The sequence below is a fragment of the Drosophila yakuba genome, chromosome X, assembly GCF_016746365.2.
Source record: "Drosophila yakuba strain Tai18E2 chromosome X, Prin_Dyak_Tai18E2_2.1, whole genome shotgun sequence".
Classification (NCBI taxonomy): Eukaryota; Metazoa; Arthropoda; class Insecta; order Diptera; family Drosophilidae; genus Drosophila; species Drosophila yakuba.
The window spans coordinates 14388164-14402262 of record NC_052526.2 but is presented as its reverse complement, the minus strand read 5'-3'; the positions used below and the strand labels follow the sequence as shown (position 1 = coordinate 14402262).

At 42.6% G+C, this 14099-nt stretch overlaps 1 protein-coding gene across 2 annotated transcripts in view; it reads right to left on the bottom strand.

Annotated features, from left to right (window-relative positions):
* Nucleotides 1-872: 872 nt before the first annotated feature.
* The window catches only part of LOC6525421, a 44037-nt gene continuing 30810 nt past the window's right edge, over nucleotides 873-14099 (bottom strand). The window contains exons 3-9 of one of the 2 annotated variants that reach the window (XM_015190798.2): nucleotides 5095-5395; nucleotides 4524-5037; nucleotides 4238-4456; nucleotides 3940-4167; nucleotides 3586-3879; nucleotides 1098-3520; nucleotides 873-1012 (exon numbers count right to left, since the gene is read on the bottom strand). In XM_015190798.2, the coding sequence (XP_015046284.1) occupies nucleotides 1104-3520; nucleotides 3586-3879; nucleotides 3940-4167; nucleotides 4238-4456; nucleotides 4524-5037; nucleotides 5095-5352 (3930 nt within the window). In that variant the 5' untranslated portion in view covers nucleotides 5353-5395 and the 3' untranslated portion in view covers nucleotides 873-1012; nucleotides 1098-1103. The remainder of the gene's footprint in view (nucleotides 1013-1097; nucleotides 3521-3585; nucleotides 3880-3939; nucleotides 4168-4237; nucleotides 4457-4523; nucleotides 5038-5094; nucleotides 5396-14099) is intronic. The other variant, XM_015190799.2, reaches the window with a different exon arrangement.

The window sequence follows — 14099 nt, the reverse complement described above, 5'->3', positions numbered from 1 at the left end:
TAGGATAAGTGATGCTATACAATTATAAGTACAGAACGCGAAGCCAACTCAAATTGTATTTAAATTTTCAAGCAGCTATCGGTTGACTTTGCTCAATGCTCACGAACCAATAATGTAGAAATAAAAAAGGCAATACAAAGGCATCGCAGATTTATTTACAAACAACGCTCTTAAAGCCAATTTCAAGCGAATAAAAGAAACCCCAGCAAACAAAGTAAACTTCCCTGCCCCCAATTTGTATCGGTAGAGGGATAGAGGGGTGTACGAGTATAATGCGCGTGTATAAAAGAATCAAAAATCTTGATTTTGATTTCAGATACTCCACCCCCTCCTCTCCCCTCCCCTCCCCCAAGGGAGCTTTCGTTTACAGGGGCTTGGGGTCACAAGTCAGAAGCCAGAAGTCAGAAGTCAAGTGGCGCTTAGTATCCAAAGTCCGGAGTCGCCGAAGTCCACGGCTTTCTATGAATTCCACTTCAATGAATTGAAAAATTGCCTCGAACAAATTTGATGCGCTCTCTTTTTTTTTTTTGGCTGCTTTGCATTTCAGTGCGAGTAACTCGGCATTTCAGATACGCGTGCTCTTCCAGATACAAGATACCGAGCAACATCAAAAAATTGGGGAGCACAAAAATTAAGGAAGTGGGTAGAGTCACCGAACATGACATTTGACATTTGATAATGTCATTTGCCGCGTAATTGTTTTTTGATTTGCTGCCACGCTTTGCTTATTTTAAATTTTCCATTTTCCATTTTGTTTTTCTTTTTTTTTTTTTTGGCTTTGATTGCTTTGCTGGCGATAGCAAAATATTAAATGATAATAAATAAACTAAAGGTTTGGCTCCCCTTCGCACCAAAATAACAAGTACATTTCATTTTAATACCCGCCACCAAAAGTGTTTTTTTTTATTCGATATAAACTGCCATTAAGGCATATAAAATATATTTCAAATATATGCAAATATGCAATCCAGATCTTGTGCACATATGCTTCAAGTTGCCTTTTTCAAAGGTCCTGCAATGAAATTGAAAATAAAAACGATAAGTTAATAAGCTTGAGTAAATGCATGGAAAGGATTGCAATAAATCTAAGATCTAACCTCCCTTCATTCATAGAAAAACTCATCACCAGAGTTGTTGGCATCTTCCAACAGCTTATTAACGTATCGCACCTCGATGAAGAGCAGCTCCTTGAAGTCCGTGGTCAGCGTGGCCATTGTCCCATAATCGATGGCCAGATAGCAATCCGGTTGAGTCGCCAGCAAATGGGTCACCCCTTTGAACTCGGACATTTTGACAAACGTCAATGGGGATTTACCCCTGACACAGCGATCCTGGCAATACACAAGCAGTCGACAGCCCACATCCTTGAGTTCGTAATCGGCAATGGCCAGCCAAAAGATGAACACAGTGTCTGGATGCCTTTTGGCACATTTTTCATGAGCAACCGTACTTGGCTCCGTCTTTCCCTCAACGATGAATCTCGAAACCGGCGCGAACATGAGGAAACAAGCTCCGTGCTCAACAAAGTATAGATATTTCGAGGGTAACTCCTCGTTCAGTATATTCTGCGGTATCGGCACCTTCTGGCTGGGCATCCGTGTCAGCAAGGCGATCACGCAAATGCAGTACACTTGATTGGGCGGATAGGAACTGGGATAGAACAGCAGCACCATGCGATCCGTGAGCCAAAGTTCCTCCAAACGGCGACAGTGATCGCTCAAGAAGTGCGCCATTAGTATTTTCGAGTTCAGACCCGTTTGGCAACCGGGAATGGGGCACACAAAAGTGGCACAAGGATCCTTGCGATTGCTCGGATAACGCCTGATTTTGTTGAACACGGGATTGATGGCGAGTGCATCCGGTTTGGGCAACACCTGGCGACGATAGAACTCCTTGAAGGACTCCAAGTTGGGGGTGCGCATCACCAGGCACGTATGGATGCTGGCCCGTTCCTCGGCATAGTACAAGGGCTCATCGTACAGCTGCTTGACGCGACCCTCGTGCTTGAGGGCCCACTTCATGAGGCGCCAGCAATCGATACGATCTCTCAGTATGTGTCGACCTCGCTCCTGCTGATAGAGCTCCACCATCGAGATGGCAAAGCGACATCGCAGCAAACATCTATCCTTGATGGGGCACGTGGCCAGCTGGGCTCTGTGGCATAGAACGCGAAAGTAGGAGGTGACCATGAGGTGCGCCATTTGTCTGGTTAACTTGATTCTCTTCGCATTCACGTCATTTACCACATCTATATACCGCATAATATCCCTGTCCAGCTGGCAATGCGGAATGACCTCCAGCTCCTTGGCAGTCTTCACCTCGGTGAGATAGTGAGCCGGAAAGAAACCCTCGCTGACGAACCAATGAAAGTACAGACCATCGTGCGTTAAATGCGTCCAGTAGAAGTGCTCCATGTAGTTAGTCATCTGCGGCTGAATCTCGATAAGATTGCTATTATTCTTAGGCTTTATGTTCGACATTAGCTGCAGAATGTGTCGCGATACGAAGTCTATATCGATGAACCGCCTGAAATCCACACGTTCTTCGGTTGCATCCCTTGCAATTGGCTTGTCAAATGGATCTTCCAACTCGTTGAGGCCCAAAACGCCTTCATTGCTGATGAGGAAATCGTCATGCGAATCGTTTAAGCTCGATATCGAGTGTTTGGCATCGTAGAATACAGTACTAAATGAAGCTGACGATCTGGTTTGGGGCAAAATCCAACTAGTTTTGCTCCACTGGCGCCAAGCAGTGGAGCTAGTAGTGCTGCTCCTCCAATGAGCCGCAGCGTTTTTAAGATTTGTGTGCGATGGCTTTTGTTTCTTATCAAAGTACCTAAAAGTCTTGTGGCGATGGAAAAGGGGCAGGTAGATGGCTTTTACCGGATCCTCTGGCAGTACCAAGTGCTTCAGCTTCAGATGTTGATTTAGGCGCTCTTCGTCCATGAGCAGATTCTTCAAACGCTGACCCCTGTCTACTGGAACGTTGAGACCAGGAACAGAATCAGGATCAGGATCAGGATTCTGATCCTCGGGGGGCTCTTCAACTGCGACCTCTTCTTCCTCAACAGGCAGTTCAGGCTCTATGGTTTTCGGAATGGGCCTGGGTTGTATCGGTCTTCTAGGGATAACATTGAAGAGTCTGCGTCGCATGGCAAGCAGTTGCTTTTTCGACCATTTTATCTCGGGCTCGTAGAGATCTTGTGGTCTGTAGAATGTTAGATACTGAACTTGTTTAAAGTCTTGTTCCGCCTTTAACCATTCCTTTTGCTCTTTAATGGCTTTATAGAACCTAGGGCGTAGTTTTGGCCTTTCTATGGGCACATACGAGTATTTCCGTCGCAGTTCGTTTCTACGCAGCTCTCTTTCCTTCAGTTTTCTCAGTTTACTCAACTTACTCACGGGTTCCGAATTGGAAGTTGTGTCCTTATTTGCTAGGCGCTCCCTTCGTCTCTTTTCCCTATTAAAATTCCTCATAAACATAACGATATTCCATTGCCAATCCTGCAATGGTGGCGGTCCTGCGACCATCGCAAACTCTCTTTTTTGGGAATGAATGTAACTGAAATAGTTGCTAGTGACTTACCTCTGGCCCTTAGCAGCTGCCACGTGTTTAAGACATTTGATTCGCTTTTCTCGGGCTCCGATTGACCTCTTAACTGCTGATAGAACCTTGCCTCTGCCGATGTACTGGGCACATCATCGTTGATGGGCGTAGTCGGTCTGGTGATGGGTGTACTTGGTCGCGAAGTGAAGCTGTAGTTTTTCTTCTTATGTTTTCGCTGCTTTTTGAATGCTTCGGCCATCGCAATCTCAAGAAGCGAGAGTTCGCTTGAGAAATCCGAGTTCGGTGTAATAGTTGTCGCACTTTCTTTACATTCTAAATAAAAAGAAATATTATGAAGTCTGAACATTTTATTGCTAAGTGCATCAAAATAACCTTCGTCGATCTGCGGCACTTCTTTTTCCTTAGCATCCGCACTATCAACCTGTTTTTCTTGGTCGCTTTCAGATACGGATACGTTTACGGGCTCGGCTCTGCTTTCATCTCGAACCTTGTTGGCACGAAACTTTTCAATAAACTCCATTCCGAACTCACAATCGACATCGAGTATCTCCGGCAATTTGTTATGCGAATGCACCTTACTCCTGGCCAAACGATGATTTTCTACGGTTTGCAAGAAGGAGCTTTCATGAATGAAAATGTTTTGCTGTTTGGTTTTACTTATCTGACTCACTGGACTGATTGTGTGGCTTGGGCTCCTTGAAACGAGAATTGACAGTGATCGTGTACTTGGCATGGCCCACTCGATCTATTTGCAGTTTCTGTTTGCGCCTGGCTTTGGGCACAGCTCCTGTGGCTGCCTTTTCCACGGCTCCTTCGGCCATCGAATGCTCGTTTAGCTTAAGTGATCGCTCCATTTGCAATGCCAGACTGTCCACCAAACTGAAGATGTCTATAAAATCGAACGATAGACATTATTAACTTGTGTTTGATTGATTTCAATTCATGGGCTTACTCACACTTTACACGACTTCGCTCGTTTTTGGCCACAAACTCGGGGTAGAGAAAGGGCGCATCGAAGCCCTGACCTATGACCTTGGGTGGTGTGCAGTTGCCCACCGTGATGGGCAGCGGGATCGAGCTGTGGTTCCTGCTTCGATATGGATACGTTCGTAATGGAATTGTTGGCAGATCTTCAAATTTCGGAGGACTCGATGAGTCCACATCCTCGGCCAGAATTGGAGTCGCTCGAGCGGAAATTGTCCTTAGATCCTCATAGTTTGGAGGACTCGATGAGTCCACATTCTCTGCCAGAATTGGATATGTTCGTAATGGAATTGTTGGTAGATCTTCATAGTTTGGAGGACTCGATGGCTCCACATCTTCAGCCAGAATTGGATATGTTCGTAATGGAATTGTTGCCAGATCTTCCAAGTGCCCAGGACTCGATGGCTCCACATCTTCGGCCAGAATTACGGAATGTAGTTGGTTATTGAGCTCCGCTTGCTCCTCCTGCACCGACTTCTGCTGCAACTGCAACGACATGAAAACGAATAAAAATAGGAACTAATTTCGTTCCAAATCGTTTACCTTAAAGCTGGGCAATTGCTCATCAAGGCCATCCTCATCCTGGATGTCGAACTCATAGTTGCTTTCGCCGCCCAAATCTTCCAACTGCGGCTTTATTCCAGGACGATTGCTGACCAACAGGTTGTGAAGTAGATCCTGCTCCTCCAAAAGCTTTTGCAAGTGATTCTCTAGAAGATTTTCCGGCGTGCAAGGACGAGCTCGTGACCTGTTCCTATTGCGGTGCTTTGGCCGACCTCGTGCTCTGTCGCCATTCGGCATTTTTCCTTGCAAAACACGAAAAAAAATACGCTCGGTGCCACGCCTGCAACAATTTATACACAAATATATATATACATATATATATACATCAGTGTGTAAGCAATAGGAACTCATTGGTATTGGCTAGTGGCCACGGGTCACAGGTCATGGGGTATTGGTTATTGGTTATCGATTGATTCGATGGACAGGCGCAGTAGAGACCCGAAGGCGGTTCCCTACACAAAACGAGAGCTCTTGGCTGCTCCGCACTTTGCATTGTTGTAAATTTAATTAAACGCCGAAACAACGAGCGCATACAGTACATCAGAATGTGCGCAGCAGAGGGTAGTGAAAATACAGAAAAATGCCATACAATCAAATGGCACATACCCTGTAACTAGAAGTGCATTCCATTCCATATGTGGTACACTTTAAATGCATTTCAAATGTTTTGTAGCTTGGTTTTGATTGGCTGTGAAATTTTTTTTATGTGCCTTGGGAAACAAAAATATATACCCAGCAGTACTTTATAGGGTATTAGAACAAGCAGGCATTGGGGAAAAAAAAGGGGGAATCAGGAAACAGAATCAGGAGAATCAGGAGTCAGCAGCAGCAGAAGATTGCTGCAAGAGATGAGAGCGATGTGAACAAAACAGGAAGAGCATAGCATGAAATTGGCAGTAGTTTTCCATGCTTTCACTCCCAACCCCCCTACATTTTCCACCGCCTCGTTGACTTTCCTCCGGGTTGTGGCACCACCCACCTCCCAACGCCCCACCCTTCCGGCCAACTGTAAATTGCACTGCATTTTTATTTAGTTTTCGTTTTCGCTGGTCAGCCAGCCGATGTCAATTTTCATGCAGCAATCGCCGCAATGGAGTTCAACACCTATATACCTTATATACCTTATATAACTTATAGCTTGTGAGAAAATCTATGAACTTTGGTTCGTACATAAACACATATAGTAAACCGCTTTTCTGTGCTTTGATATAAATAATAAGGCATAGGTTTGCAGCAGAAGAGGAAGCAAATAATAAGGCATAGGTTTGCAGCAGAAGAGGAAGCAAACTTGTGATTATTATATACTCGTACTCGTAGTTTCCGATGCCACATTTTCCGGTTCCCCGCTCCCCGTTCCCCTTGCAGCACCGACGCTTTTAGTTTATCAATGTTTTCCGCTTGCAACGTTTTCGGCGCATTTTTTCTCGAGTGCTGAACTAGACATTTATCGCCGCTCTCGTGTTCACTCAACCCACCGATGGCCCCGACTAATAACTAACGTGGCTGGCTCAGCTCGAACTGGTGCTACCTCTTACCCCCCCCGATTTTTTTTCGTGCACCATCTAAAAAAGGCGCCCAGCCCATCCTGCGCAACATCAATTCTCCCTAGACACTATCAAGCCCCACCCGACAAAGTTAGTTTACGGCCAAAGTTTAACATAAAAAAATAAAAATAGAAGAAATAATCAAAAAAAAAAGTGCAAAAAATGCGAACTGAAAAAGATGACCAAAAAAGGAATATCATAAAAAACTGTGTGCAAAAAAATCGGAAGGGAGTTGAATTTTTGGTCAAAAGCTAGTCAGAAACCATGCAGGGAATCATGGCACAAAAAAAAAAAAATAAATAAAAAAAATTGGTAAGAAAAAGCGAGAGAGAGGAAAAAAATTGGTTTGCAATGCATTTTTTTTCGCGCGAAGCTTTTCATTTGGCGCTGGCATCCATTAGAGCAAAAATCAGCAGCATCCATGGGCGTGGGAAAAAGGGGGAGTGGCAGAGGGTAGGGCGGGTAAGGAGGAGAAGGGGGGGGGGGGGGGGGGGGGGGGGAGTGGAAAAAAAAATGTTGGCGCTGTGTGGTTGTTGCTGCCACACATGTGGAAATTGTGCGCGTTTTGCAGTTTTTTAATTGACCAACAAATTTATTTGATTCGTTAGCAACGCGAATATTTTCTTCCACTGTCCTGGCTTTCACCTTTCGACCCCACTGTACTCCCCGCCATCGCAAACATTGCTCCCTTATGTTTAAATTTATATCTGCATATATGCATACAGTGCGTTTCATTAGGGGTTTTTAATCTAGGCACTACCACTAGTTGGTACAACAATCGAACAAAAATCCATTATTAAGTTGAATTAATACATTATTAAATGAATTAATCCATTATTAAATGAATTAATCCATTATTAAATGAACTAATCCCTTATTAAATGAATTAATGCATTGTTAAATGAAATAATCCTTTATTAAATAAAATAATGCATTATTAAATGAGTTAATGCATTATTAAATTCGAACTAAAACTCCAAAGTCAAACTAGACAGCACCAATTACGTGAAACAAAGTGCTAAGCTCTTTACCTGCGATTTGAGTTTCCGCAACGTGCTATCCTTAAAGGCAGTGCCAATATCCTGATGCCTGTTGTCCCGCACCATGAAAATCGAGTCCGGGGTAATTGAAATTCAAGGCAAGCAGACCAAACAGCCAGCACCCTAAAATCTGAAATCTGAAATCTGAAATCCGAAATCTAAAATCCAGAATTCAGCATCCAGAATCCCAGGGCCAAAACTGGAAACCGACAACAAGGATGCGCAGAGGATGTGGCAAGGAGATGGCCTCTTGTTGTTTCTAAGGATTACATATTGGTAAACAGCGATTACAACAACCAAGTAACGACAACTTATTGTTGCTACAAATTGGTTTGTTTGCCCTGCCCACCGCCAACCGCCCCTTTTGTGGGCTCGCTTTTCAATGGGGGGAAACTGGGAGGGGAACTGTTTGATTTGATTGTTGACTTTATTGGTCAACGCAACGGCGGCCTTTTGGGCATTGTTCTTTGGCCTATATTGCCATGACCCCCCACACCCTGGATTTTGTTGTTTAACGATATTTAATCTATGATTAAAATCAATTAAATGCTACACTTGACTTAATTTATTGTCGCCGGCGAAATCAGACAAGAAATTTGTCGGTTTCCAAGACAAGTAGCCGCCTCATACGAATATATGTACATATATGTGCGAGTATAGTATTCCCCAAATATCCGATGCAAAACGAAATGAAATGCTCGTAAAAATCAAAATGTTGCCTCTTTTTCTATCTCGTTGGCCAGTTGGCCAGTTAGCCAGTTAGCCAGTTATCCCGAAGTTGGCTATCTCTTTCTGCCAATAAAAATCTGGCAGCAAAAATCTACGAAAAAGTCGGAAACACTTTGTCGGTGGCTTGGCTTGTTTTTCGGGGCTTTGGTTTTGGTTTTGGTTTGTCTTTTCGTTTTGCTTTGCTTTGTAGTCTTTATCTTTATGGCTCGATCTGGAGTCTCGGTTTTGTGTTCTCCATTCCCCCCCTCCCCGCACCGCACCCTCCCCGCCATCACTCGATATTGAAATTCTGGGTATTGTCTTCTCGTAGAGCAGATAATTGTCCACCTTAAACGGAAACGGGGGAAATGGCCAAAAAAAAAACATTCATATTATAAAACCATATATGGAAATATTACAAAAATTTATTCTTAATATATTAATAATACCTAGTGTATTATATAAGTAAAAATGACAAAATATGTCAGTTATACTCTAAAAATTTTTAAGATTTCGTAGTCAAACTTTTAATTAGATATTATATGTTGAGTACTTACACAGATAGTTATTTTCCTGATGGTAATGCATAACATTCTATATTTGCAAATGCCTTTGGATAGAGTATTTGAGTAGAGTATTATTTACATAGGTAGTTAATCGCTTTTGGGGAGCGGCATTAAATTTTCTGGAATTTTTCAAGCCTCGATTTGCTCGCCTTTTTGCATTTGATTGATCAATGAACTCTACCGTTGGCCTTGAATGTAACAAACAAAACCACAGTCTTGATGGCTTGAAATCTGTGAAGAATCTCGTAAGATCATCAATCGCACATCATCACATACGCATTGAAAGAATAATGAATCAAGTTTGCAAGTACGAAAAGCAATCGCATGCAAATGAAAAGGTTCAAAAAGATGTGAATTGTTCTATACGAGTGGCGTAGGGCGAATCAAAATCAAATCAAAAATTCCGTTTAATGATGCAATTGGAGTTTGATGAGTTGGAAAACTGATGCGACAAACATCCATATCCATATCCATAGCCATTCTATTCCATTCCATTCGCTGATGGAACGCAATCAATGCAGCTGGATAGGATGAGTTCTGTGCTGGCCGCCAGGTAAATTGCAACCAATAATAATGAATAATTGAAAATCCAATCAAACACCAAATGAAAACGGAGACCAGTCGTCGTCGGCTGGCTGAACGGATGGCTGACTGGCTGTTTGGCTGGCCCATATCCTCATATCCCCATATCTCCATATACCCATATCCCCATATCGCCATATCCATATCCCCAAAATGTGCGGTGGAGTGAGCTTGTGTCCTTTGGTGGCTGGTGGTGTTGATTTTGCCGGCTTTATCGAAGGACATTAGCAAACGGTCGTTGGGTTTTCGCCTGCAAATGCAATCAAACGCGTGGGGCAATAGCAGCAACAGCAACAGCAACAACAACAGCAGCAGCAGCAACAACAACAACAAGAACAGCAGCAGCAACAAGAACAGCAGAAACAACAACAACAAAGCCAGCAGCAGCAGCAACGTGGAAGGATAAACCAAAGCAACCTGCATAGATGACACCCCAGGGACATGGCAAAAGTCAATGAATGGTAATAGGTGTCGACATGGCCTTCTCACACATACGCACACATACCCACCCATTCACACCCATACGCCCACCTTTGAACAGAAATTTGGGGGCGTGGCACTGGCCTTTTGTCCTGCTGTTGTTTTTGCTGATTGCCACTTTCGGCAATGGATCGAATGCCAGAATACTGGACTTTCGCAATGCGATTGAGAATGGGCACGGCACTTGAACTGAAGAACTCGGTAGCAGGCAGCCGAATACATTAATTGCCAGTTAAATTGAGTCTGAATGGAGATTTGAGATGGAAGTGAAGTGAAGTGATCTAATGCCAATCGAATCAAGGCTCAATTCAATGATGTGTGCACAAGACAAAGTTCATTTGTTTTAACTGATGCATTTATTTTTACCTTATTTTATATATAATTTGTATTATTTAAATAAATGTACTCACCCCTTTCCTTAAGCTCTCCTCTCTGCCACGTCAGAGCTGAGAGCTGGTTGTAGCTCCTGGGAAATAGCCAGCTCAGGCACTTCCTCCAGTAGGTCGAAATCACATTATTGGTATCCTCTGCTGCCACTTAAAATCACTGCACTACTCACTCACATTTAGTATTTTTTTTTTGAAAAACATCGAAAAAGTGGTTTGCTTATGTAGAACTTTTGAGAAGCGCAGAGGAGGGCACTAATATTTTGGTATTATTTAGTATTATTTGGTATTAAGTATTTAGTATTATTTGGTATTTAGTATTATTTGGAATTTAGTATTATTTATTTAGTATTAGTATTTAGTGCTTATTATTCATTATTTCCTTTTAATTTAACGTAATACTTTCAGCTATTTTACTTATAATTTTATAATTTCACTTTAAATGCCAGCTAGAACATTATTTGATAAAGATTATAAAAAATATACAGCTACATAGCAAGCAAATTCATTGTTAAGATATCCTTATAAATTCAAACTTTTCAAATAGTTTCTTAATGTAAGCTGCAAGTCATTCAGTTGCTGCTCCGAAAAGTAGGCACCTCCGAAATTTGGGGGAGTCCCCTGCTTACACACACACACACACACACACACAGAGACATCGGCTGTTGTAAATTACCGATTCGGTAAATTCGCGCCGCCGGCGAATTGGCAAAAAATTTGGCCACCACACATCCGCGGCATTTGCAGGCACAAGGACCAGAAAGGATGGCACTCGATGGAGTAGCCGAAAAACCGAGTAGTTCACTGGCATGGTCGAAAAATGTTAATTGATTTATGTTTATATTTGTGCAACATGTTGATGCCGCACAACGCGCACCGCACACCGCCACATTTTGCAGTCGGCGGAAAACGCTCGCGGTTGTCATTTTGCTGCCAATTTTGCCATGTGCAGGAAGAGGGGTGCGGGGTGCGGGTTGCGGGTTGCGGGGTACGCCGACAGACAAACCAAAACAAAAACAACCCAGCCACGTTAATTGAACAACATTCGACGGGCAAAACTGAAACCGAATCTGCACAAAACCCCCGAAACCCATGGCGAAACTCAATTTGAGGCGAATTTTCAGCGTTAGCGGCATATTTGCTTGTAATTATATCTATCAAAAATATATAGATACATATGTATATATATATACACATATGTGTGTGTGTATGCCATTAACTTTTGTCTTTCAGTTTAGGGTTGCGAAAATGCAGGAAATCGGGTGGAAAATATTGCGGAAAACCGATCCCGCCTGTGGCCGTTTCGATATTTTGTTTGTTTATTTGTGAAAAATCAAATTATAAATGCTAACAATTGGTTGAAGTTGCATTATTTGTTATTTTATTTTAGTATATAAAACTAAAGCCATGCTGAAATATTTTTGCAAAAGATCTTATGCTATGAGCAGTGGTTTCCGCACTAATTATGAATAGTTACCTTCCCTTGAACATGAAACAAAGATTTTTCCGCAGTCTGCTGCCCAAGGGCAAGGATAATAGCCCAAGCAGACGCCAAAAGGAGTGGAAATCCAAGGGGAGAAGAGGGGAGCAGGGTGCGGATCGATGGCGACACAGATGAAGATGAAGTCCACAAGAGTAGATAGATATATGGTACATATACTCAAATATATATGTATTTAAATATACATGCGAATGGCGACAATGGGACACACATGCCGACAATGACTTGTCCTGTGGAAAACTTCAGCTGCAGGACCAAAAATAAAAAAAAAGAAACGATACTGAAACGAAAACAGAGCTGAACCCAAAAACTGAGCCGAACCGAAACTTGTTTCATAAATTTCCTATTCAAAATGTAATTAAACCCTTGCGCTGCTGCTGCTGCTGCTTCTGCTGCTCATCTAATTACAACAAAAAGGCGACCATTTCAGATACGATTCGGTAGGAGGGGCAGAGGGGAGGGGAGGGGAGTGGCAGAGGGGCGGCTACGCAATATACTCGATAATTGCGAACGAAATGGCACAAAGGCTTTGGGCCCAAGACTTGGTCTAATTCCATAAATATCTTCAAAGTCATTAAATTTCACACATGTTGGCGGTACGGCGCACAGAATTGTTTTAATTTTAAAATTATTGTCATTAATTGATTTTTGATACAGAATGTGGAGCGTACATGGATGGCCTTCCTCCCCGACCATAAATCTCCATGTGTGTAAATCTAAAAAAGGGGGTTGGAACTGGAACTTAAGAGCACCACACCGCACCGCAGCAAATAATCAGTGGAGTCCGGAAAAAAGGCAGGGCCCAAAATAAAAAGGGGTAGCTGCATAGCTGGCTTTAATGGCACTGCCTTGATTATTGAGACCATTATTTTTGTTTAATTACGTTACGGGCGTTAATGTGCGGATAGCACTAGCTCTCATCGTTGTGTGGAGGCTGAGTCCTGAATGCTGTGTCCTGAATGCTGAGTCCTGAATCCTGAATGCTGAGTCCTGAATCCTGAATGCTGAGTCCTGAATCCTGAATGTTGAATGCTGAATTCTGAATCCTGAATGCTGAATGCTGAATGCTGAATTCTGAATCCCGAATCTAGAATCCTAAATCCCGGGAACGTTTAAGCAGAACCACATTAATTTCAGCAGTAAAACCGGTATATATATATATATATATATATATATATATATGTGTATATATGCGTTTTAATTGAATAACACACTTGCAGTTGCTGGTAATGGTAATTTTTGAAATTCCACTAAACTACTTTCGAATCAAACTAAGAATCATGCAATAAACCAGAACTATTCTAAAACAAAGCCAAGGCAAACTGTTACCAAAACCAGCACTTTTTTTGCTCGCTTTTTCTTCATTTTTTTTTGTTTTTTTTTTTGATGCCTGGTTTACGTAAGTTCATATAGAAGTCCGTAATGGACCGCTCCGTAATCCCGGAAAGTGGGCAAACGCGTTGCCATTCCGATTCCGCTCGACGTTCGACGGACAAATTTGCGACACGTTTCCGACACGTTTGCCATGTCGATTTTTCTTGAGCCAAGCGTTTGCCCCTTGTCGCCCCCACTCATATATATTTTATAACTGTAGACGACAACGGCGATACATATCAAGTGGGCGGAATGGGTGGCTGAAGGCTGAAGACTGAAGACTGAAATCTGGGGGCGTGGCAGGGGTGCATACCTGTGCTTTCTGATGGGTGGTGGTTGAAAGATAAACGTCGCTGCCGTTGACTCATACGCAAATTTTTACTCACATGCTGGCGAAGGGATGGCGTTTTTACACAGAAAACAAAATATGAGTAATAATATTAAAAAAAAAATAAAAGTTACATATACAAGTTACATTCTCCAAACATTTAATAAAAAAATCTCTGTTGTAACTGTAACTATTCAGTGTTGCTGTTCTGTTGTATTTGCTTATAATTTCTCCCAGTGCACGTGTAGATGGCAGAACTGTCCCCGTCCTATTGTTGTTGTTGTTAATGGTTTGATGGGTTTAAAGTCGTGTAGCTCCGTTTTTAGTTGACGACATGGGGGGGGGGGAGAGGGGGTTTTCTAGAGGGGGTGCGTCAAAATGTATCGCTCACAAAAAACACAAACTCAGAGCCGCACACACACACACATCTATAATAAATGTATCTGTACGTATATGCAAAATACGTATGCACGTA